The sequence below is a fragment of the Parasteatoda tepidariorum genome, chromosome 8, assembly GCF_982258835.1.
Source record: "Parasteatoda tepidariorum strain Cologne lab strain chromosome 8, Ptep-v5.0, whole genome shotgun sequence".
Classification (NCBI taxonomy): domain Eukaryota; kingdom Metazoa; phylum Arthropoda; class Arachnida; order Araneae; family Theridiidae; genus Parasteatoda; species Parasteatoda tepidariorum.
In genome coordinates, this window is record NC_141762.1 from 20,321,604 (window position 1) to 20,347,729 (window position 26,126).

Below are 26,126 nucleotides of genomic sequence, written 5' to 3' on the forward strand. Positions count from 1 at the left end.
ATTAAAAAAATATTTTTAAGTTGAAAAGAAATAGACGCAGATATAATCTAGGGAAAAAAATTGAAGAAAAAGCACAGATCTCATCAAAATTAAAAATTAGGTAAAATAAATAGATTCTGGAAATATGGTCCTAATAGTTAGGTCAAAAAATTAGATCCCTAAATGTTGATTTTACATTTTGCCACATCAAGAAATTTTTGAGTGAATTATTGTTAGATATACAAACTTTTAAATTTTGTAAATTATTCGCTACATTTCGAAATTTTCTCCTTTTACAGTGAAATAAAATTATAAAAATAAAAAATATTAAAGATATATTTTCTTTGTGTGAAATTTTATTGGTATAAAAATTTCTTGAGCAATGGTGAACAGCGCAAAAAGCATATTTAACTGCTCTTCAGACTAAACTATTTGGATCATATTTTTTTCTCCAAATTGCAGCTACCCCCTATATTTAGAGGGTCAGGAATCCAAATCCATTGAAAAAAGTTATGTTTATTCAGTAAAAGTAAATTTTTGAGCCTGATTCATAATCATTAAAAAATATTGTTTTCACTAACTAATTGGCATATTTAAAGTCACCCACGCGAACAATTAGACTGAATCCTAGTATGTGAAAATCCAATCATTAGATTAAAAGTGATTTAGGATAATTTTCTTTTTGTGCTTTGTACATCTAAGTGAATAAAACATTAACAAATAAGACTTATTTAAATTCTTAGAAATTGTTTAAAAAAGTGAAAAAATAGTTTTTAATTTAAAATAAACGAACATTCAAGCTTTCTATATCATTTTCAAATCTTTTCTTCTGATATTGTTGAATAAAGAAACTGAAGGTGCGAAATACATGATCACAAACACTACGTAAGGCAAAAGAGGCTGGAATCAAAGATCAAGTTAGGTATTTTGTAAGAGTTTGAAGTGTAATTTCATAAAACTTAATTTACTTTCACGTTATTCCGTAGGCTTGAGTAAGCAAATTAAAATTTAATGAACTCATTGAATAAAGAAATGAGAAGTTTAACAATTAGTCAAATTTCTTTTTTTAGTCTATTTAAAAACATACAAAATAGCAAAGACTATAATATAACTATCTATCACCTAGGCTAAAAAAAATCTGAAATGAAAGAAATAGGTATGCTAAATGCTGTTTTAATTTAATTTTATGCATTAGGTAAGAAGAACAAGAAAAAAAAAAGAAGTGCACAGGAAAAGTGATTGTTTTACACCCTTTGATTAACTCAAAAAACTTTCAATTATGGACAATGCAAGTCTGAATAATAATAATAATTAAAAAAAAAAAAAAACAGATAAGTGAAATGAAAAAAAAAAGAAAGAATTTTAAACACAAATTTAGATTTTACAAATCTTGTCAGTTTCCAAAAAGAAAAAACTATTTTGGCAATCAACCTGGACTTTATGAATACAGAAAAAAAAGAATAATATATATTTAAAAATACCAACCCAAATCTTTGGTGAGTGCAGCAATTTTATCTTCCAGGCCATTATACTTATTATTAAGAGTTTCATATTCCTTTTCTTTTTCTGATAATTGTATTTTTAAATCATCAAGTTCTTTAGCTCCAGCTCCGAAACTTATTTCAGCTTCACTATGTATACTCTCATCTGATTTGCGATCCATTTCAATTTTTAAAGTTTCATTGTCATGTGTTAATTTAGCATACTCAGATTTTAATGTGGATATAAATATTTCTTGTTCCTCTAAGGACTTCTGTGCATCACTTAACTTCTGCTTCAAATCTGTCAACTCCAAATTACACTTCTCACCTGTAAAAAGTAATTAACAGATTATTTTTTTTCTTCATAATTATAGTAGTCTAAAAATTTTGAGAATTTTTGTTTAGAATGGGTGTTCAGGTGAGCTGGCAGCAATGTGTTTCAGAAATGATTTATAACTGCTTTATATCATTTTTGCACAAACTTGCCTCAACAGTCTTTAATTATACCAACTATGAATTCAATCACCAAGTCTTCTTTTCTGTAAACGTTGTTATTGTAGTTGTCTATACAAGGTGTTCCCTAATAGCTACCCTTATTATACCAGATATACACTGTTTTGGACAAGAAATACATGAAATTTGCAGGGACACATTCACCAACAGAAACATGTTCTTCGAATTGAAAAGAATTACTGCATTAAATAAAATATCAATTTTATCAAAAATATATTGTTCTGAAATGTTATTACTTATTCAACCATCAACTGGAAGATCCAATTTGAAGATTGAATATTAATGTTAAAAATTGCAATTTAGAATGTTAATTATGTTATGCTAATTATTAGAATGTTAATTAAGTACCGTGAAGGAAATCAGGCAAAAAAGCACCATAGAAAAGTTACGCATCTTCTATACACTTAAGATTTCATGTTAAAAACGAAGTAAAATAAAAAATATATATAAGGGTCAAAATTTATATATTTAAGCAATGAAGAAATGGAAACAGTATCAACTCGTATCCCTCTGTTGAATCACTACGACGGCATAAAAAAAAAAAAACGATTGTTAATTTTTTTTAGTTACCTGATGACATTAAGCATTTCTAAAAACTGCCTTTTAACTTTTGTTTTTCTCAGCCATTAAAAGGATTTTGCTCTTGGTCCAGTCTTCCTTAGCATTGATTAATTAGATATTGGTTTACCCCTTTAGTTTATACTTAGTACTGTTCCGACAAATTGTTAAACCTATTCAAAGAAACAAGATCATTTCTAAATCTTAAGATTTGTATCTAGTTAATTCTAACATTTGGTAAAATATTGTGTCAAACAATTATTAGATTTGATTGCTTTGATTTTTATAAAAATTTTTTTTGGAGGAATCAATAGTCCTTGTAATGATTTTTTAAATTTTTTTATTTTTACATGAATAGTCTTATTAAGCTAGTTTAAAATGTTCCCAATTTCTAAATTTTTTAAGTTTACTAAATATTTTGAGCTGTATCGTTATAAAGACTATGTTTTTTGTAAGGGCAAACACATATCTTCCTTATTTTGGAAGATCATAATAAAAATCAATGGTGTATCTTGTTTAGTAATATATATTTTTTTAATTTTTTTACCATGAATATCTTCAAGTGAAGAAAGTTTATTTTCTAAGAGAGCGTATTTCTGCTGCAAGGATGTATGTTCCTCTTTTAGCTGATTGCATGCTGTTTCTCTACTTGTAGCTAATGCAACAGCCTCCTCCAGTTTCAATTTTATCTCGGAATTTTGTTTTTCACTGTTTACCAAGTCTAAAATAAAGAAGAAAAATTAATCATTAAAGTATTTTTTTTAAAAATTACCTGCTGAAAAAGTAATTTTAACATTAAAAGTAGTCTTATCTGAGTAATATAGGTAATTTTGTTACAAAAATGTAATATGAAAATCTGATGGAAGCATCGTAACTACTAACTATCACAACTAAAAAAAATGACACACTAATTTCCTACTTTTTTAAGGGTTCATAAATGCTTAATATATTAGTGATAATTTTAATGACAGATAAAATAATCAATTTTTTTTGTTTACAAATGATATAGACAAATAAATTAAAATCTAAGCAAAATGCAAAACAAATAAAAAAACGAAGTATTATATACGTTTAAGTTTAACCAAGTTTTCTTTCGCTTTCAATATTTCAGCCAAAATTCAAACTAAGTCGAAATATGTCAAACATAATAAATAAAATAAAAAAATCAAACAATATATAAATGAGCCACAATGAATTCTAAAATTTGTAAGGATTACCACAGCAACAACTAATAAAGTCAACAACTAATTTTTGCAGCACCTCCAGAGAAACTGATGTAGTATTTATAACACTTTTAACTACATTGCAGTAGAAACTTTTCAAGCAATTACTGTAAAAGATATTATGATTATTTACTCTTATAGATTACTGTATAAGTAGTCTACTTAAATTGATACACAAAATTAAAGACAAAGCTTACATAAAAGAGTACTGTAAACTTCATGAAGTTACATAATTATAAATGATGTTGCACATTAATAAAACTAGTAGAACCTAATCTCCACTTTTTAGAACCAAAATAACTCTGTTAAAAATATTAACTCATTTATTAAATAAAAATTGCCGTTTCCTTATTAAGGCTTATAAATGTGAAAAGTTGGAACAAAAATCTTAAAAATAATTGATTCAAAAAGTACTTCCCTCCAAATAATTAAATGAAAGTAATAACCCTTCTAAAAAATTGTAGAGAAACGCTTTTGTTCGTCAAAAATATGAATATCTTCTAAAATTCTTTTACTATAGCAGTACTAGGCAAAGCTACTAGTACTCAGTATAAAATACAGAGGAGAATTAAAATTAGATACAAGTGTACCTGATTTCAAGGAGCTTATCAGACCATCACCGATCTTTTTGGCAGCTTCCTTTTGTGATCTTAAGGTTTCTGAATTTTTAGTCACTAATTCTGTAAAAAGAAAAAAAATAAATACTTATATTTAAATGTGCCTATACAAAATAAATAAATAAAAAAAAACAGTAAAACTTTGAGTATACTCTTACATCAGAATAACCTTTTGTTTGGTACACAGAAAAACACAATGTACAATATTTTTTAATGATAATTACCTTTTCCCCAACTAATAAACCAATGTTGGAAATAACAGCCGATCCAATTTAGGGCTCACAACTACTGATGTTCAAGCCTGTAGTCCTTTAATTTTGAAACCAATCCAGAAGACAAGGAAACTTCTGGATCACATTGAGAGAAATTTTCATTTGAGTTACATGTAGAGGAAAACCACATACGGGTAGCCTCACGGCAAGGGGACTCTAACCCGTGATCCATAGACCACTGAGGATATTTTATGTCAGCATTGTGGTTGGTGCAAGCTGGATGCGGAATTCTTATCAACCAGCATTCCTTTAGATTTGAACTCTGTTCAACTTTTTGGAAGGCAAACGCTCTATCTGCTGAATTATCATGGCTAAACTATTAACACTCAAAATACTTCAGTACTGGCAATAGCACTGTCTGTTGAGGATTAAGAAGTATTTTTGGATATTTCACCAATTTTCTTTTTTTAAATTTCATCAACAAATACAGAGAAATTAGAATATACTGGTAAACAGGAGAAAGTCAAAATACAGAAGTTCCTTTAAAAAAAACAGGACTTGGAAGGTATGTGTAACTATAGTTGCAAAAAAAGCAGCAAGCTCAATTTTAGAAAAAATATTCAGTCTGACAGCTGCACATATGTTGCTTGAGAGAAAAAATACTTAATTGATCAATAAAACATTTCATTTTTTATTACAGCTGACTATTAAAATAAATTTAGAGAAAGTATTAATAATAATTGTATAAAAAATACTATGAACACAATTAGGAAATGGAAAATGTCACACATATTAACAAATCTAATTACTTATTTCTTCCTCGAGGGATTTGCATTTATCAAATAAACTGCAAGCTTCATTTTTGTTAGCATCACGATCAGATTCCAAAGCAAAAATCTTGGCCTTCTGTGTTTCAATAGTTTCAGTAGCATCATTCAATTTCTTACTAAGATCATCATAACTCTTTTCAGCTCCTTTAAGAAAATATATTTTTATTGACATATTATTAATACTTAATAAAAAAAAAAAAGAGTCAAGAATATTTTTTTTGTCATACTAATTAAAAAATGCTTTCCTTTTGCAATTCAAGTAAGGTTAGTAAAAGAAATTGTTGTTTTCATAAAATTTAATTATTATTATTTTTGGGTTAGGGATATTTAAAACAAAGGATAAAATAATATTTTCAGTGAAATTAAACTAATTAAAAATCATATACAAAATTGTTTGAAATAAAAGATTTTAAATGATTTTGTTTCTTTCAAACATAAAAAATGCTAATTCTACCTGTAAGGTTTTCACCAGATGTTTCTATTCTGCTTTCAAGTTCTAGTTTTTCATTTTTCAGTTTTTCGATAAGCTCAGATGAAGATGCTGAAAAATTCAAATCAATTAAAAGATATCAATAAATTTATCTAAATACATTTGTTTTCTAAACTATATTACTAATGTAGTTAAAAGAAAATTTGCCGCGAAGGATTTCTACCATGGCCTAGCACCCTCTTTTAAAAAGAAAAAAAAGTATGAGATTTTAAACTGTAACTACGATTAATAATATTTTATTTTGAAATTGTGCGGTATAACAAAAGAAGCACTGTGCTGAGCGTGCCTAAAATAAAAAATTCAAGTTAGGTATTTCATAAGAATTTGAAGTGCAATTTTATAATCTATTTTAACAGGTTCGCATAAGAAAATTTAATAAATTCATTGAATACAGAGGTAAGAAGCTCAACAATTAAGAATATTTATTTCTGTAAAGCACTTTTAATGCACATGCACTTTTTTCACCAACGCTCAAAAGAATTTGCAGATATGTGATGGCTGGAAGAATGAATTATCTAATTTTTTTTCTCAATGTAATTTTTTTCTCAATGTAATTTTTTATGCATGCATTAAAGAATATGTATTGAAAAAAATTGTAAAAATTCCCAAAAATCACTTAACTGTGATAAGTGAAATAAGATCAATGATGAACTCAAGCGTATCCACAGTGAAATCGTACAAATAGGATGTATCAAAAAGTAGCTAATTAAATGCATGTTTCGAGATTCATATATTATAATAAATATAGGATCGTTAAAAACTTTGAAACTGAATAAAAAATATAATAATAATAATTAAAAAAACTATCAGAACACTGCATGGCTTTTGCACAAATGATTGTGTCAAAAATAATTCCTCAAATGTACTAAATCCTTGTCACTACAGATAATATCCAACGAAAATATTGGAATTAAAAAAAACATGGAAAAAATAGTGGCATCGTGTTAAAAAATGAAGGAATTATTGAAAGATCTTATCACAATAACTATGAACAATATAAGAATAAATTATTGAAAAAAGAAAAAAAAAAGAGGTAGAATTCGTGCAATAATAACTGATAAAAACATTGAAACACTGCATGGATTTAGGACAGAATTCAAGCAAATAAAAAAGTGATAACTCAAGTGAGCGATTCAGAGTTAGTGTGTCGTAATAATATTGGAATTTAGAAAACAATTAAAAATTGATTATATTGACTGAAAGAAAAAGGATATTAAAACATGGGTTTAAGATTCTATATATCGTGTTGAAATGCAATTACTGAAATGCGAGAGATTTAAAATTTACACGTCGTTTGATAATAATAAAATTTATTTGATCTAATTGAAGGTAAATAAAAAATAAAAGGCGGGCATATACATGTACAGTGCAGAACCTCTTATCCGGAAATCAGAAAACCGGAAAGAAATTCGGAACCGGAAATTAATTTTCTCCCATCAAAAAAATCAGTGTTTCCTGCAAGATTTTGAGCCCATTTTGTTTAGAGCGTACGGCGTATCGAGTTGACGAAAGAACTGATTTAGAGGATGGATCAAAAGCCATTTGTAGACGAATCTCACATAAGCACAAATAGCTTATATATGTTATTAATGTAAATAATAACATTAATAACATATGTAAGCCTGTATATAAATTTTATTTCATAATTTCTTTCCTTATTTAAACTTAAGCGTATTATTATTTATACTTTTTTATTATTTTTAAAACTATTTCAAAAAAATTTTTTAGTTTCGTTTTATAAACATTAAAAAAAATAATTAAAAAAAAAAAAGGCAATTTGTATCGATTCAGAAGAAAACCGGAAAAATCAGTTATCCGGAATCGTGATGGTCCCGATCGTTCCGGATAATCGCCTCTCTACTGTACATTGATTAAATAATTCTTCTGTTAAAAATCAGAATTTGCACAAAATTGCTACTCATTAAAATACAAGTTTAAAAAAAAAAAACTATTGAATAGTTAAGTTATTCCTTATGATGCCATTTTTATCGCCTTGTGTTCTCATAGCTCACCTGAAGTTGCGTTTTGTTTCTAACAAATCAGCAGTAAAAAAAGTCATTATCACTGAAGGATGAGAACTTAGGAAGAAAAAAAAAAGTTGCTGGTAAGAGTAGAACAAATTTTTTGTTAACGAGATTTTGAGTAAGTAACCAAACTGAAATTCTATACAAGAATTCTGAGAAAATTTTTTCAGAACATAAATTATTGTTTCACAGAAGTCTGTTAACAAAGTCTTGAAATTCGCAGATTTCCAGGAATTAGTGGAAGAATCATATATTTGAATTTGATTACAAAAGCGGTATGCATATAAAAAGCAACTTTAACAATTACATACAAAAGATAAATGCATAAATTGAAAGAAAAGATACATAAAAAATACTTTCCCTGAATTAAATATATATTCGTGAACAATGTAAACATAAAACTCGTACAAAAATCTGCAAAGCCAGAGGAAACGTAAAATGGATTTTTAAGACTGTTTCCTGTTAAGTTTTTTTTTCTGACACTTCAGCTCATAAATTTTGTTAGTTTCGAACAGGATATAATTTTGCAACCATCAACTAGGAAATAAATTACAATATATTGAATAAATGAGTCAATAATAAAAAAAACCAACCTAAATCTTTCGTGAGTGCAGCTATTTCTACTTCCAGCTCACGTTGCTTGAATAGAAGTGAATTGCACTTATTATTCAGAGTGTCACATTCAATTTCCTTCTCGGACAATTGCATTTTGAAATCATCAAGTTCTTTATCTTTAGGACCAAAACTTATTTCAGCTTCACTATTCAAACTATCTTCAGATTTACTATCCAGTTCAATTTTCAATGTTTCGATGTCTTTTGATAATTTAGTGTTCTCAGATTTTAAGGTCGATACAAAGATTTCCTGTTCTTCAAGTGATTTCTGTGCATCGTTCAATTTCTGTTTCAAATCTGTAAGTTCCAAATTGCATTTCTCACCTGAAAAATATAATTAATAGCTTATTTCTTTTTATAAATACCATAGTTCAAAGCTTGTGAGAATTTAAGAGGGTCTTGTACAGACTGTAACTCAAACAAATTATAAAAAAATATTCCATTTCCAGACTTGTTAGAGCAGCCTTTTATTATTTCATGTATGTAATAAAGCTCAATAATTTAATTTTATTTTCTGTATACAACAAAGGTGCCGTAAATAGAAAGTGTTCCATAATCACCACATTTGAACTGCCCTTTTTTTTTTAATCTCTGGCACATGAATTTGTTATAAGTCCCATATTCTTCAGCAGTGAGTGATTAGTTAGATCTTGATACAACTCCCCCCCAACCTTGTTTCATTACCAATTTATAACTCTTACTTAGTACTCTTTTTTTTAATAATGTTTTTGTAATACTTTGTGTACGAAATATATTAAAAGCAGTGGTTACAGACTACTCTGAATAGAGTTCCTAACCACATTTTGGGATATCAAATATAAGTTTTCAACAATTATCCTTCGTACATTGAACAAAAGACAACTGCACATATACTATGTTAACATGCTACCACTAAAATAAACTGTGTAAACTCTTGTGTGAATAATCAATGTATAGTGATACTATAATAGCCAGTGATGAGCAGCAATATTTGCAATAGGATGATATAAATATTTTCTTTATATTATATAGTAAAATAGTCTAACAATAGCTTTATAGATGACACATTCAGCATTTCCACTTTATTTCAAGAAAATTTCAAAGCAAATTCATATCATACTTTATCTATAACATGAAATTTTTCATTAGTTATTTTTTATTTGTAATGTTAAATAGTAGATTTTGTGAGCCAAATAAATATCATTGAAAGAGGATGTAAACATGGTAAATTTTCACTAAAATGGGGAATTTTATTATTAACTATTCATTAAAATAAAAAATCATTATGCTGCAACATAATTGTAGATCTAAGAATTATTCAAATTGAATCTCAAAAACTGATTACTGTTAATGACAATTATTCAAATAGACGGTATCCAGGTATGTCATCAAATATCCAGGTATGACGTATTAATTCTCCAAGTTTTTGTAAACGAAAATTGCAATTTTTCCCAAGTTTTAGCGTAAAAACAAAATTTCCTGCAGGTTTCCCCTGACCTGTAGGAACCCTGTTATGATGCATAACACACATATTCTGATGATATTGTTATTATTTTCTAGTTCATTCCTTTACAGCCATTTAATCAAATGTCAAGAAATTTTACCAAGTGAAGCAGCCAATTCTAAGACAGCCAATTCTTGCTGCAAGCATGTGTATTCATCTTTTAGCTGATTAAAAGCAGCATCTTTAGTTTCTGCAACACCATCAGTTTCTTCTAGTTTCAATTTTATCTTTGAAAATTTTTCCTCACTGCTTACCAAATCTAAAATAGGGAAGAAAAATAAATTGTTACAATCTTTATGTAAATAATTTGTAGAGATACATTAAAATACACCTACCTGATTTTAATGAATTTACCAGATCATCATTAAGTTTTTCAGCAGCTTCCTTTTGAGAATTCAATGCCTCCAAATTTTGAGAAACTAATCCTGCAATAAAAGTGATTCTCAATAATTTCATTGAAAAAATAATAATAATAAATAAAATTAACGAATCTAATTACCTATTTCTTCTTCAAGAGTTTTGCATTTATCAAACAATTTGGTAGCCTCATTTTTGCTAGCGTCACACTCAGATTCTAAAGCAAATATCTTGGCCTTCTGTTGCTCAATAGTTTCAGTGGCCTCATATAATTTTTTACTAAGATCATCATGTTTTTCATTAGTTCCTTTAAGAAAAATAAATATTTTTATCAACATAATTTTGATATAACTTTTATAAAAAAGTCATTCTTTTGTTTCACAAATATACTTTCATCAATATTTAAAAGCAGGTTGAAATAGGAGTTTTCACAGTTAGAAAAAAAATATTGCTTAAATACAAAGAAAATTACTCTAAATTATGTCAAAAGTCATCCTCATCAAAAATGCCACTCAAGTTGTATCAGATTTTAATGTCAATAAATATTATGCATCAGTTCATTGTTAACAAATGCCTTGCAAGAGAATAGTGCAATTTTTTTAATTGGATTTACCTTTAAGAACTTCCACAGATGAAGCCAAATTGTTTTCAAGTTCTAATTTCTCACTTTTCAGCTTTTCAATCAGCTCAGATGAAGAAACTGAAAATACAAACCAATTTAGAGTAAAATTAAAAGTAACACTTTTATTTCACTCTACTCAAACTCTTTTTAAAGATACTAATTACAAAATTAACGAAAAGATTAACAAATTGGAATGTAAGTACTTCAAGAAAAAAGGACAGAAGAAAGTGAATATTTGATATTATTTAAAATAAACTTTTAGACGCTACATCTGAATTTAAGTTATGAAAAATACATTATTATTTTTAAGATTCACAAAAATAACAAAACTACATAACTAGAAAGTAAGAAACTTTGTCAAATCAGTTTGTAATGGAACATAGTTAAACTTTTTCAGAGATTAAAATTATTTCTTAACATAAGTGAGATCACTGAAAGACCAGTATCTTGTAAAGGATTAATAAATTCTTTTATTGAATGAAACATTTATTTTACCTTTAAGACTTTCCAATGATGTAGTCAAACTGTTTTCAATCTCGAGTTTCTCACTTTTCATTTTTTCAATAAGTTCAGATGAAGAAGCTGAAAATCCAAATTAGTTTTAGGAAAATAGGTAATGCACATAATAATTAACAAAACAACTATGATACATTGAAAATATAAGTATTATAAGAAAGAAAGAAAATTATTTTAAAAAGATGAATTTAACTGATTTAATAAAACCTTTTAGAAAATACACTGAAGCTTTAGTAAGAAAATAATTTTGTTTAATACAATTGCTATAAAAAATTATGGAGAGATATTAAATTGCTTTAAAGACGAAAAGCATTGCAAAGATTTAATTTGTGATAATAAAACACAAGTATAACCTACGATCTTCTTCCAGAAATGAATCAACCTACAAAAAAGGGAATCAATTGATGCAGACTCGGTAAGGAAACTGATCTGATTGAATTTTGAAATTAATTATTCTGCCTCTTTCATGTAAACACCTACATTTTTTTTAAGTAAATAAATAAAATAAAAATGCTAAAAAATTGATGGCATAGTAATTTCTAAGAAATGAAATATCTTCAGCAAGATCTTCTTTGATAGAGAGCTGTAGATTAACTTGATAATTTTCAAAGCTGAGAATAGTCTTTGTACACCAACTGGAGTATGAGGAAGAGGGCTTTTTTTTGTTAAACTTTTCTGAAAGATTCGTATAAGTTCTAAACAAAGTGTCTACCAAGGGTAAATATATTTCTCTATTTCTTCAAAGGCATGTAAAAATCCTGCTTGTATCTTTTTCTCCTTTATATCCAGACTTATTTTGCTTTGCCATAGGGTTTTCAATATTATTCAAAACAAAATTCATCATTGGAAGAGAATGAAAGAGACTCAGTTGCGCTATCTGCAGTCTGATCTATCATGTTTGAAATAGGATCAATCGTTCTGATAATAACTTCATTTTCAGTGAAAGGTCATAGATGGATTTCTAATGAATTAATTTGCCTTTTTCAGCAGCTAACAAAATTCAGTGTTAGCAAACTAATAATTTCTTTTTTTAAAATCTATTTATTAATGTTATTAAAATAGAAAATAAGTTTAGGACTCTTTTTACCCAAAAATCTGTGTAATTTTGATCCCATGACAGAAGTATCAAAAAAAGTTCACCTTTTTGCAAGAATAAAAAAGATAAGTCCAAAATCAGCAAGTATTCAATCATGAATTTTATCTTAAATAAATTTGCTTTTGTTAGCTTTCACATGGCTTACTGTAAGAGTTAACCAAAGGACTTACACACCCCAAAGAGTTTAACTGTGAGCAATAGTTTACCTTTGATATTATTCTAAAAGCTGTTTAATGAAAATTAGGCATCAAAGTTGTGAACTACTGGAATAGCAAAACAAACAACTTAGAAAAGAAAAAAAAAATTCTTAATTGTGACTTGCAATTACCCTTTGATACTATTCTGAAAAGCTTTAACTGAAAATGAAGCATCAAAGTTATCTCTCTAATGATTTACCAACATTGTACAAGGGCTCTGAACAGCATATCGTAAAATTACCAGAGACCTTTCAGTAGTTCACATGAGTTAATGAAAACTTCAGAAAGTAACAGAAAGAAATTTTTTTCTTAAATATTGTATATGATGTAAGCAGGATTTAAAATGGGACAAGTTAAATACTTCAATTGAACAAGGAAAAAAAAAATCCTTATTTAAGATCTTTTTAATACTAATTTGCAAATAATTTATACAATGCACTTCTTGCAATTTGCCTGAAGTGAAAGTTATTACAGCAGCACTAAATTTGTAATTTTTTAATCAAAAGTGCTTTTAGCCTTGAAATTCCTTAACTTGCCCTGAATTCAGTAGGATATTTCTTTTCATAGAAAATTTTAATCATTAACATTCTCTCAGCATTGCATTGCTATGATGCACAATTGCCAACCTCAATTTCTGAAGTGATTCTAATCGCTCACAATCACATATTTATAAAGCAAATTTTTCAATGGTGAAAAACGAACCAGTTGTTTAAATTTATCTTGATCTAAAATAAGTTGAACAACTAAACAAACTGGGTTGAATTTCTAAGTATACTGTTGCTTCATATCAGCAACCGTAGCATGATACAGAAATATATCTTAAACAGGCATCTTCTCTAGAATATATTATAAACTCTCTGAATCAGGTTCCCTTTTTCTCTCGATGGCAATCAAATTATCACAACTGCATGCTCTTATGAACAGTTAGTCCTTTAAGGCAGTAAAAGGAAAGGCTTGGTGGTCAGGTTCAAGTTGATCTCACCAGGGGAGGGGGGAACACACACATTCTCATACAAAATTAGCAATCTACGGAGTGCATTGTTCATAAATGAATAGCAGATATCTCAAAGAAAAAAAATTTAAATTTTCAATGTTTGTTGCAGCAAGTAAAATTTAAAAATATTCCATAGCAACAACAAATGCTTCATAGAAGTTAACGACTCTACTTACTAGTAAATTTAATGAATATTTTAACACTTTAGTATATATTCATAGTATACTTATGTTTATATGCTTAAAGGTCACCAGAACAAAGAATCGGATGATTACTTACAGCAAAATTAGAGACATAGTTATTACAGAATACAAAATAATTACTTAATTCTTCAGAGAGTGAAAATACAGTTTCCTGCAGTTTTTGCTTTTCCTCAGTTACTTCAGCAATTTTGTTTTCAGCAGCAAACATTTCTGATCTTAATGAAGCAACTTCTTTTTCAAACTGCTCTAGAACGTTACATGATTCCTGTAGTTTTGACTCTAATTGCAAACATTTATCGTCAGTTGATGATTTATCTGAAAATATTGAGGGTATTTTATTTAAATGCTAATAACGCTTTAAAATTTAAGTTAAGAGTTCCTAAATTAACCAGAAAGAGCACTGCTATATTGCATAAAAGCGTAAAGGTGTTTTGAAAGATCAGAATCTAGAGAAGACTTTTATAGGTGATTGTATAAAAGATTAGCAATGTATAATTTTCAATTCAATATTTTAAAATAAATGTCATATTAGGAAAAAGTGTTGGGAGTACCAAACAAAGGCATATTTTTTTTCATACTTATTATTTATTATTTTATTTAATAAAAGTTGAAAAATTTTAAACATAAAAGTATATAAATTTTTAAAGTATTTTAAAGAAAGTAATTTCATATGGTAATATTTATTAAAATATTTGAAGCTGGAAAATGTATTTATTTGTAAAAGTGATAACTTTATTTTTCTTGATGAACTTTGACAAAGTCAAAATTTATTTCAAAAGAACTAGAAAAAAATATGCAAAATATACATTTTTGCAAGTTCCTTATAATAATTGCTTTTTAATGAAAAAAAAAACTGTCTAGCTATCTCTTACAAACTTTTTAAACTAATTATTTAAAATTTTGGACTCCTCGGATTTCTTCTTCTGATCTCTGTATGAACTCTAAATGTGAAATATTTGTGAGAAAAATCTTGTAAGTTTATTATTTTAAATTTTAGAAATTTTCATTTCATTTTTTTTAGCGGTTGACTTGTACACTAGACAATTCGTAATGAAAAATAAGAGGTCGACTTTGACACTAGGCTCTGTAAATTGAAAATAATTTCATGAAGTTATATGTAAAATTATTCTTTGAGTTTATTTTCAATAATTTAACAAGATTCAACTTTGAATATCAAAAATATTAAAAAACTTTTCTCCTGCTAATTGATTGGTGAAACAAATCAATGTTTACCAATGCTTCAAACCACATATCTAATCTTGTTTTACTAGTAAATTACAACAAATGCAGGGTTGCAACAGGTGACTAAAATGAGACTATATGCAACTTTTTTTTTGTTTTTGCCTGAAAAGGTTAATAAAGCAATAATTTTCAGGAAGAAGAGATTATTGTGAGACTTTTCTGTGCTCCTAGTGATGTTTTTTTCTTTTTTTTTTTTTTAAAAAAAAAAAGAAAAAAAAAAAAATTTAAAATTTTGAATTGCAAATTTGAGTTATCACTTTTTAACGTGCTCAATTTGCACAGATTCAGTTGCAAGTCTATTTTGTATCTTGATCGCCTTTTCAATGGTTATTGCTACGAAATTCTGCAGGATTTTAAAAATTTAAAAAAAAAAATCCTATTGAGGGTATTCTAGTAATTAGAATATTTAATTTTTCTTAAATATACTAATATTTTTGTGAGATGAGTTGTCTGTACTAAGTACTTAGTTGTTTGTTCTACATATTACTAAATTCTAAGGCTCAAAAAATTTTTTTGAAACTAAAAACATACTCGTTTCAGATTCTTCAAAAAGCTGAGACATTTGATCTAATTTTTCTTTTGCTTCATCCCGCTCAGCGGTTATCACATTAAGACTTTCCTTCAATGAAATCAACTTTCCTTCATATTCTTGCAAGAGCTGAGACATCTGTTCTAATTCCTCCTTAGCTGAGTCTCGCTCAGAGGTCACAAGATTTAGATCCTCTTTTAGTGAAATCAAATCAGCAGATAATCTCTCTATTTCAGGAATATGATCACATTTTAAAAGAGCTTCTGAAAAAAAAAAATTTATTTTCATTGAATCATTTCAGGGTTGCCAAAAGAAAAAGAACAAAATAGTTGCTTTTAGTAACCTAGAGCATGAAAATAGTTGCCTAAATAAGAAAAAAAAATTTCCAATAATATTAGCAAAATGTTATTAAATGACTTAGTTGTCATATAACATGATCCATTTAGTCAGACTTTATTATCGGCCGATTATGTTTTATTCCCTTATTAAGGCTGAGAGCTAGCTGCTCTCGCTTTCCTCAGTGAAATAGACATCCCACAAAAAAATTGAAAGAAGTGTTATATTCCACAAGTACAAATTGTTAAGATAAGGCGTTCTACATTCTAATTCCTCATAAATCTTTCACTCCTTATCTCCCCTTCTGCTGGCCAGACTAGTAGTCCTCTCGTAGTTCAAGCTCCCGTCCTCTAGTGTCCACCATGCAAAAGGGGGGGGGGGACCACAAACGATTTGTAGCTTAAAAATTATCAATTTGTTTTTGTGGGATATCTATCTCATTGAGGAAAGCAAAAGCAGCTAGCGCTCGCCCTAAGATAAAAATTTTCAAGGTATCAAAAGTAGCCTTATAAAAGTAGACACTAGCTACAAAATCAGTATTGCAGTGTAAGTAAATCAGGTGATTATTTAGTAATACAATCAGGTCTATTTAAAATTTGTCATTTGCGTTTTGTAGAACAAGTGCTAAGTTAAATATATTTTAGAATAAATTCAGACAGTTGTATTTCATAAGTTAATAGATTAATAAATTTAAATAATATCAACTGTAATTATCAAACAAATTGAGAAAACTTTTCATCAATTTTTGTTACCAATTTAAACTTACTTTAATTATCAAACAAATGTGGAAACAAATTCAGACAGTTATGTTATGCAAGTTAATAAAAGGAAATCCAAAATTAAGTAAATTATATCAATTTAAATTATTGAACAAAAGGGAAAACAGAAAAATTATACTGGTAAATTCAGAAATATTTTTAAACTTTCTAATTTTTGTTGTCAATTTTAAGTCACTTCAATATCAATTTTTTTTTATAAAACAACTGAGGATAATTATGAAACACATCAATTACTACACGAATAAATTGAATGAAAATAAAAATTAATCAATTTTTATAATGATAATAGACTACTTAAAAAGTACCATTACCTGCTTTTGGATGATCCTTAACAGAAACTTCAGCATTAACTGGTGTTTCTGTCTTGCATTGCTATAACAAAATAAAAACGTTGGTAAAAGCAACATAAACATAATGTATATAAGAAAAATTATAGAACTTGCGAGGTTTCTTTTTTTGATTGAGAAAAGTTGTTTAGTACCCTTTTACTTACACATATGTCAGTGGAGCTTTATAGCTACACAATGTTCCTCAATTTAAGTATTCACTTTTTATGGTAACATTGTGGGTGCTAATAAAACATTATTAATAATTGTATCGAAATAATAAATGTTTCCTTTTAGCTTTTTAATTTTTTCAAACAAACGTCTGACAAGTAAAAAAAATAAATAAAGGAAATTATCAAATGCTGATGTTTAGATCCTATTCAAGCTTTAATACATTAAACCCTCTAAAAAACAATCCCTTGTGAGACTGTGCCTGTGTCAGGAACTGGCCCTAGGTTTTAGGAGGTAGCCCCATTCCAAGTTATTAGCAAACTTGCAGTTCAAAAAAATTTATTGAACAACCTCAAACAATGTAAAAAATAAATAATGATTACAAAAAAGACTACTCACATAGTTAGCATACCTACTATTTACTATTATTACAATTTATTATTATAATTATCACGTTTATCAAGAAGTCATTGCTTTGTGTTTTTCCATTATAATTCGTTTCTCGATAATTCAAGGTGAGCAGGACCTAACCTACCCTTTATTTTCGAAAACTCGAATGAAGTAAAACTTAAAATTTACTAAATATTTTTAAAAAATCTAAAAAAAAGTAAATTTTCGATTTCAGCATTTATTTAAAACAGGGAAAAAAATTCCCTGTATTTTCTCTTTTTGTATTATACACAATGTATTAAGAGGAATGAATTGCTGCCTTCTTATATGAGTGGTATTGGGCTAACTATGCGTTTTAATTGCTGGAAAAGAGAAAAAAGGAGCAGCTGGACATACTTAAACAATGCAATAGTAAATTAAACAGTTTAGTATAGCTAAAACATCATCCTTAAATATCCGATAGATTAAGATTTGAGTGGTCACCATTTGTTTTAAAATGTCAGTTAATAGTTTAAATAATATTAGATTCAACATACAGTTTAAAATGCTGGCACCAAATAAGAAACAAAATTCCCTCCATTTTTCCTGTTTATAAACAAAAAACTCAAAATTCCCTGTTATTTTAGGCGATGTTTAAATTCCCTGTATTTTCCAGGTTTTTCCTGTATAGTGGCAACCCTGTTATATTATATTTAAAGAAAATTTAGTTACATTAGAAGATCAGGATACATTTACTACATTACTCCAAGTTACATTCAGTCGAAGTAATCATTGTAAAGATTTGCATACTCACAATGTTAGAAGTTAGACTGGTGTCTACCGATTGAAAGCTTTCATCAGTTGAAGCTTCCAGTTCCTCTCTAAGCTGTCTAATCTGCTCATCCTTTATTTTTTCGATCTCAGTTAAGCGTTTCTTATGCTGCTCTCTTAGATCTTCCATGAGGCTATCATATCTTCTTCTGCAAACAAAAATGACTCATAAATAATACTAAAGTTGTTTGCTTGACAAAAATGATTTACAAAATATTTTCATACCTGGAAAATAAAAATCCAAACTCAATTGAAAACAAAAGTTAAAGAGTTTGAAGTATATTTGACAGCAGCCAAAAAAATTGTACTTGCTTACTTTTGTAAACTAAATTTACAAAGGCAATGAGTTTAAAATAACAAACAATCCTTGGTAACTTGAAAATCAAAATCAAAAACGTATTGTCATGTCAACAAAATGCATTTATTTATTTCTATTTTTTTTAAATTTCAGAAATGTTAAACAGTCCTTGTTCATTTTGTCCTTTGAATTTCATGCTTTAAAAATGAAAAAATTAAATAATAAATATCTATTCAAAATTATTTTTTTTCATGGAATTCTTTAATTGGAGGCAACAACTCTTTTGAACACATTTAAAACGTTTCCACAATCAGGGTGAGTAGCTAAATCTTTCAACAAAAAATAAGCACCTTTTCAGTACTTTTTAAGCACGCAAAAAATATTTTTGACCTGTTAAATTGAGAATATCTTGAACACATTAACAAAATACTAAATAATTTTCAAAGACTTTTACATGATCATGAAAAAATAAACCAGTTTTTGACAAAAGACTCTTTTCTTGATTATATTAGCCATTATAAAACAATGAAGAAGTTTTTTGATTCAATATCAGGCCGTGGAAAATGAAGCTTGTTAAATTGAGAATATCTTGAAAAATGCAGCATAGTTGAACATGCGAGTGCAAAAATCTCACCTAACCCAGCTCAGTAGACACAGATACGTCCTCATCAAACAAGTAAGAATGATAGGCACTTTTATACGCCATGGACCGGCGGGATGCCGAAATTGATTGAATTGTGAAAAAATAGAATAATGTGAAAAGAGTGCTTTTGCATAATACGTGGCAAAAAATGACATGGTAAAGAAAAAAAATCTCATTTTTGAAAAGGGAAAATTAAGCCCTTTTTAAAAACACCCAATGAAAATAGCACCTTTAGGTCTTCAAAAAAAAAAAAGAAAAAAAAAGCAACTTAAGCACTTTTTTAAAAATGCCACGCACCATGACAATATAGAGATATACCCAACAGTCAAGAATACAAAACAATAAAACAAAGGCATATTTATTAAAAGAATGTTTTTGCGTCAGATTTCGTAACTTTAAATATAGGCATTAATAATTTTTAATTTAACATACTTATTAATAATTTAGCATATGTAAGGTTAGGGCCTTAAATCATTATGATTGAACTTTGTTACATGAAAATCTGATATTTAGAAGTAAAATTAGTACGAATTGCAAGTGGAATTGATTTTGGTTGGATAGTTGTAGGAGTACGATAACCAAATGGGAATTGTCTCAAAGCTCCGTTTTTTTAACTGTACCTATTCCGACGCCAAAAAGAAGGGAAAAAAATGCCGATATTTTATAAGCAAAACCAAAAAAAAAAGGTCTTATTTATCTGAACTCTCTTAGTCAAAAAAAATTTTACAACTAAAAACAAAATTTTATTCAAATCTTGAGGTCATATCATACACTTTTTGGAGAATTTCAAGAGAGCCTAATGCTGTGCACTGAGCAATGGTTTGTTCCCACATTTTATGACATCAGGTAGATTAAGTACTTGTCTAAATTGATGAGAAATGAGAGATAAACCTAGATTTTTCAGAATTTTAGCTGAATTCCAACTGAGGTTTGTCGCCTTGTGGATTATCTGTCCCCCCCCCCTGCATCAGACCTAATTTACTGTTAGCATCTCAATACTTTTTAACTTCATAGGCGCACCAATCTTTTCCAAGCACTACTATCACTCAATTTTTGCCATTTCAGGCTTCTTTTGTAAGCAACAGACAAGCAACAAAAACTTTTTCGCTAACCTAATTCAACCCAAGAGAAAACAACCAATCCATTACGTCTAATTTAGTTGTGCAAAGTTACCATAATTTTATACTAAAAAAATGCGTCTTTAATGGTGTTTTACATAAAGTTAGGAACTTAAAAAATAAAACACGTAAATACTCATCAAACATTACTTTTGCCAATGTATTTCAATCTTAAATGAGTCAAAGTCAACATAAAAAATAAATATTTCAGTTCTCTATGCCAAAAATAAGTAAAAATACAAGTATTTTTAACTGTATTTTCAGGCATGTATAGAAATCACCAATTTAAAAATTGGCAGAGCAATTTAACATGAGACATTTTAAATTTTTTAAGGACTTTCAAAAAGTTATAAATTAATTGGAAATTAAAAAAAAAAGACTTTCTTAAAGCGTTTAAATAAATTAGTAGACTAATTCTATATAGAAATAATTATAAAACAAAAAAAAAAGGTATAAAAACACTATTTTGTCATTTCAAATATTAAAAAAATTTATTTTCTTTCATTTGTTTGTAAACCTGATTTTAAGTAACTAAATAATCCACACTTCCATTAATTTAATTTGCATCAAGCATTTAAGTGCATTACTCATTAACACAAAACCAGATTTTAATGGGAAAATTTTGTTTGAAATGTATTGTTAAGATTAACTTTTATTAGCATTTCATTACAATTTTATAATTATATTTATAACACTTAAATAATTCTGAAAAAAAAAAAGAAGATCTGATTTAAATAAAAAAAAATCAGGAACCATGCTAGTTTCGACATGGCTTAGTTATTTCAATTACTAATTTTCTTACTTACTCTTGTTTGTCTAGCAGTTCATCAGTATATTTAGAATACTCTTCACAAACTTTTTGGCGAATAGAATATTCTAAATTAAATTTCTCTTTCTTCTCTTCCTCTAAATTATTTCTGAGAGAATCTGCTAGATCCAACAATTTCTAAAAAATATTCAATAGCCAAATTAGGAAGATTAACTTCGTATACAACTTAAAAAAAAAAAAAAAAAAAAAATGGAAGTAGATAAAAATTACCTCAATTAATTCATCTTTTTGGTGAATATCTTCAAGCAAAGAATTTTCAATGTCAGAGCTTTGATCGAGAGTAAAACTGGAACTTTGGGCTCTGCACTGAGACCACTGGCTCGAGATACTTTGTAAGGAGCTTGAAGCCATTTTCATATAAGTGTCATTCAAAATAAGCTGGACAAGACAAAACAAATTAAACTTTTGCATTCATAGTAATTTTTAATTCAAACAATGAACTAGTGTATAAAAATTTTCTAAGCACATTTTTCAAAACTACAAAACTCAGTCTCCTGCTTACCAACCCTTGTAAATGTTTCTCACTCATCATAGCTACTTTAAATAGTAGAGAGTTTAAAAAAAAAAAAAAAACGTTTTAAATATGTTAAGTGCAATGAAATGACCAATTACTAGGAATTTAAAATAATCATCTGTACTTGGAAAAAAAAATTCAACTAAAGAATAAAACTTGTGTGATTTAATCAGGGTGCGTAGCCTAATCTTTCAACAAAAAATAAATACCTTTTAAATACTTTTTAAGCACTATATACTTTAACAAAATGCAAAATAATTTTCAAAGACTTCATATGATCATGATAAAATAACCAGTTTCTGACAAAGAACTCTTTCCTTGATCATATTAGCCATTATAAAATAATCGAGAGATTTTTCGATTCGATATCAGCGGGTGAAAAATGAAGCATGAAATCTTGCAAAATGCAGCAGTTGCACATAAGAGTGCAATAATCTCACTGAACCCAGCTCAGTATACGCACATGCAGTCTCCCAAATATTTCATCACGCATGTAAAATGAATGACGCTTTCATACGTTATGAACCGAAGGTGCATCGAAATAAATTGTGGTTGAATGAAAAATGAACAAGAAATAAACTTTATTAACTAGCATGATTTAAGAGTTAAAAAAAAAAAAGCTTTTTTTAAAATTTTAGTTATAAACGTTAAGATTCATACCAGAAAACATCAAATCTCTCTCTTTTTTTTTACATCTTCACTAAGTGTATAAAAAAAGTACAAGTTAAAAAAATAATTTCTCTAATAATGCATTTAAGGCAAAAAATAAGAGATAAATTCCTGAGCATTTAATAATTTTCAAACAAATTAAAACAACTCAAATTACATCAGATAAAAATTACTTTTTCAATATCACAAATTTCAATGCTGTAGTTGCAATTCAGCAGGAAGTAGATTAGTTTATACAGCATTTTTTTACTTTAAGAGTTAAACTTGCAGTTAACTTTTACCAAATGCTAAAAGTAAAGAACTTTCACAATACATTTACAGGGCTGCCAATGAGATAAAAATCCAAAAATAGTCACATTAGTTACTTCTAATATGAATGAAAAATATTGTTAGAAGAATAAAATAATTTTTCTATTAATGTTCGTATAGTATTCCTAATACAGTCATACAGTATTTATACATCATTGACAGTATTTATACTTTATTGACATAAAACAATCCAGATAATGTATTTCTAGACAATTGCAGTCTTAAACTCAATCTGAATATGCATAGATATCATGTTATTCAGAATTCTCTAAGAAATACATAAAGATATGTTATGTACTACATAAACATTTTTCAAAGTGCAATAATAGTAAATATATGAAAAACAAATATACTAAATTCAAAGTTTAAAAATACACGAACACTTTAGCGCTATTTTAAAAATTATTTAATTTTCAAATGCAAAAATAATTAAATAAAGAAATAGAATTATAAACTTTACCAGCATAACGATAAAAAATATTTTAAGTAGAATAAAATAATCGAATTAATCAAATTAATAAACTAATCGAATAAATTCATTTTTTAATTCCCTTTCCCGAAAATTTATTTTTCCTTAAGAGTCACAATAATTTGGTCAATATTTAACTATTAGATTTTCTATACACAATGGAAAATCCTGTATCTGTATTCATCAAGATTGCTGCGACTTATGAGGCAATCTTACTGATAGGTTCGAAAAAAATAAATAAAAGTGAGCAGATGATAATTTAAACTTTTGCTTTCATGAGTAAAGACAGATTTTAACTCCCCCCCCCCATTTGATGTGAAGAATTATCTGGGAAAATAATCAGATAAAAGTAACATTAAAAAGTCCCATACTCCATAAGTAAATTAGTACCATTTAATAATAAAAAATCAACAGAAAAGCCAGGAACATAATTGAGTCGATTTTATTACTAAAATCATTTATAATTTTAAGTGGAACAAAGCTTGTCTGCTGGTGCTCTTTTCAAACAATTTTAATATTCAGCTTTATTAATATTTATAGTTTATTCTATCATTTTAACAACTCTTTTAATATGCTTATTGAAGTATAGTAAATATTCAAACATAGGAAAAATAGCAAGGAAGAAAGTTTTTTTTTTCTCTTTTTGATACTATCTTTTCTAACAAATCAAACATAATTTTTTTTTAAAAAAAAAGATTTGTTTATTATGATTGTAAAATAGTGGTCAGAAAATAAAGCTTTATAAGGGGCTTTGTGTTGCATTCTTTTTCACACATATCATTTAAAAATTTCATTAATGTTTGTTATTTGCTACTCAAACAGCATCCTATCCATATTTGTTTAAAAACCAAATTATATTTGTTAAATTTCTTCAGTTATATAGTTTTCTGTACTTTCAGTTATATATTTAAGCAAAGAAGTGAAAAAGTAGCCAGATTACTGAAATTCGTTAGTTATTATTTTTTCGGAGCAAAGGTTTAAATTTAACCTTGGGACTTACGTAACACTTTATATTTCATAAAAATTACACATTGCTTGTATTATGAATATTAAGCTGACAATTCATAACACAACATAGCAATGTATATACTAACAATATAAGAATGAATTGATATTTGTGTAAGACTTACTTCTTTTGCAACAGCTGAAAATTTAAGGACATTCAAGGTCTCATCAAAGGTATATTCACAGGGACTGGCATTTGCGATCATAACTGCATTGCCTTTGCCCATAAAATGACCAGAAAAAAGTCGAGTCAGCTTACTTTCTCTAAATGGAATGAGTTTTTTATCTCTAGAGTAAAAGGGAGAAAAAAATTAAATTTTTTTACAGAAAATATATAATCTTTGTTTTTAGTTAAATGCCTCTGCAAGGACATACTTGGAGTTTTGATTTTGTCTAAGCTGTTCCAAGCATCTTCCTAATACAAGTAATGACGTGTTGATATAACCAGCTTCTTTTAGTCTCATCCCAGATGTATCAGACTTGCTTGCTCGCTCTGAACCAGCTAAGTCACAGAAAGCTAACCTAAAGAGAATTATATTTGTTGATCTATCTCATTAACTACAAAGTATTTTGAATATTCAAATAGATCAATCTTTTGACATTGCAGACCACTCAAAGTATGCTTCAGGAACGATTGCGAGCCAAAGTCAAAATTCCGGAATATTTCTTGAGCTTAAAAAAAGTTTAATTGAAATTGAAAAAGTTTAATTGAATTAATCGACGGTTTAAATTGAAAAATTAGAAAAAAATTTAAACAATATTTTTTTCCTTTTTCTAAATATTTCTTAGTTTACTTAAAATATATTTAAAATTTTACACATACCTATACCACTTACAAATATCTATGATGACCTGGAGAAGCAATTAAAATTTACAAATACGTCTTTCTTTCTTGAGTTTATGATTATAATAACTATTTACTGATAAAAAATGAATATTAATCATGAATATAAGCTTTAAAGTATCTCTCTGGCTCTCCATTATAAACAAATAAAATAAACTGCGTTTTTAAATTCCACATTCGAAAATTTGATTTCCGGGAACTTCTGTGATCAATGATTTTTTGAAATGTCTGGACCTTCTATCTCCGGATCACTGTTAGCAAAAAATCTGGAAATCCGGATTTTTTCCGGAGCACAATCGGCCCTGATGCTTAAGAAAAAGAAATTTAGATTTTTTTTTTTTAAAGGTCATTTTTTGGATAGGAAAAGTGTACACACATCAGATTACATTTAAAAGATGCTAAGAACAAACTAAATTCTATTTTTAATTTTAGAATTACGCTGTTTAACAGTTTTTAGATTCAGTCATTTGAGATAATTACACAGAAAATTTTTACAGTACTGTTTGCATAAAAAATAACCAATAAAAATTAGTTAACATTTCTTAAAATTTTTTTTAATTAAAGTGGTCGTAATAATCTCAAAAAGAAAACACAATTGTATGGTGCTGAACATTTTTGTACAAATAAAATAATTTAGTAATTTAAAGACTAATGAAAAAAGAAACAAAGGATTAGTGTAAAAGTAATTTAGAGGTGAGCCCTCAATTCTGTAATATGAATACTGTATTATTGATTAAAATGGATCATTTTTAAAATCAGATTGACGAGACAAATTAACATTTATGAAACGACAAAGCCCCATAAGGTATGTTACAGCATTAGCTGAAAATAATAAA

The 26,126-nt window shown here is 27.6% G+C and overlaps 1 protein-coding gene across 16 annotated transcripts in view; it reads right to left on the minus strand.

Moving 5' to 3' along the window:
- LOC107444097 (uncharacterized) overlaps window positions 1-26,126 on the minus strand; it is a 78,173-nt gene that overhangs the window by 35,050 nt on the left and 16,997 nt on the right. For 14 of the 16 annotated variants that reach the window (XM_087149956.1, XM_087149954.1, XM_087149953.1 and 11 more), the window contains exons 9-27: window positions 24,822-24,968; window positions 24,572-24,734; window positions 21,691-21,858; window positions 21,458-21,597; window positions 18,576-18,741; window positions 17,207-17,267; window positions 15,783-16,043; window positions 14,130-14,324; window positions 11,499-11,585; window positions 10,995-11,081; window positions 10,524-10,688; window positions 10,360-10,449; window positions 10,125-10,283; window positions 8,521-8,865; window positions 5,868-5,954; window positions 5,393-5,557; window positions 4,345-4,434; window positions 3,079-3,252; window positions 1,465-1,788 (exon numbers count right to left, since the gene is read on the minus strand). In XM_087149956.1, coding sequence (XP_087006082.1) covers window positions 1,465-1,788; window positions 3,079-3,252; window positions 4,345-4,434; window positions 5,393-5,557; window positions 5,868-5,954; window positions 8,521-8,865; window positions 10,125-10,283; window positions 10,360-10,449; window positions 10,524-10,688; window positions 10,995-11,081; window positions 11,499-11,585; window positions 14,130-14,324; window positions 15,783-16,043; window positions 17,207-17,267; window positions 18,576-18,741; window positions 21,458-21,597; window positions 21,691-21,858; window positions 24,572-24,734; window positions 24,822-24,968 — 3,074 coding nt within the window. The remainder of the gene's footprint in view (window positions 1-1,464; window positions 1,789-3,078; window positions 3,253-4,344; window positions 4,435-5,392; window positions 5,558-5,867; window positions 5,955-8,520; window positions 8,866-10,124; window positions 10,284-10,359; window positions 10,450-10,523; window positions 10,689-10,994; window positions 11,082-11,498; window positions 11,586-14,129; window positions 14,325-15,782; window positions 16,044-17,206; window positions 17,268-18,575; window positions 18,742-21,457; window positions 21,598-21,690; window positions 21,859-24,571; window positions 24,735-24,821; window positions 24,969-26,126) is intronic. The other 2 variants (XM_087149949.1, XM_087149942.1) reach the window with 1 other exon arrangement.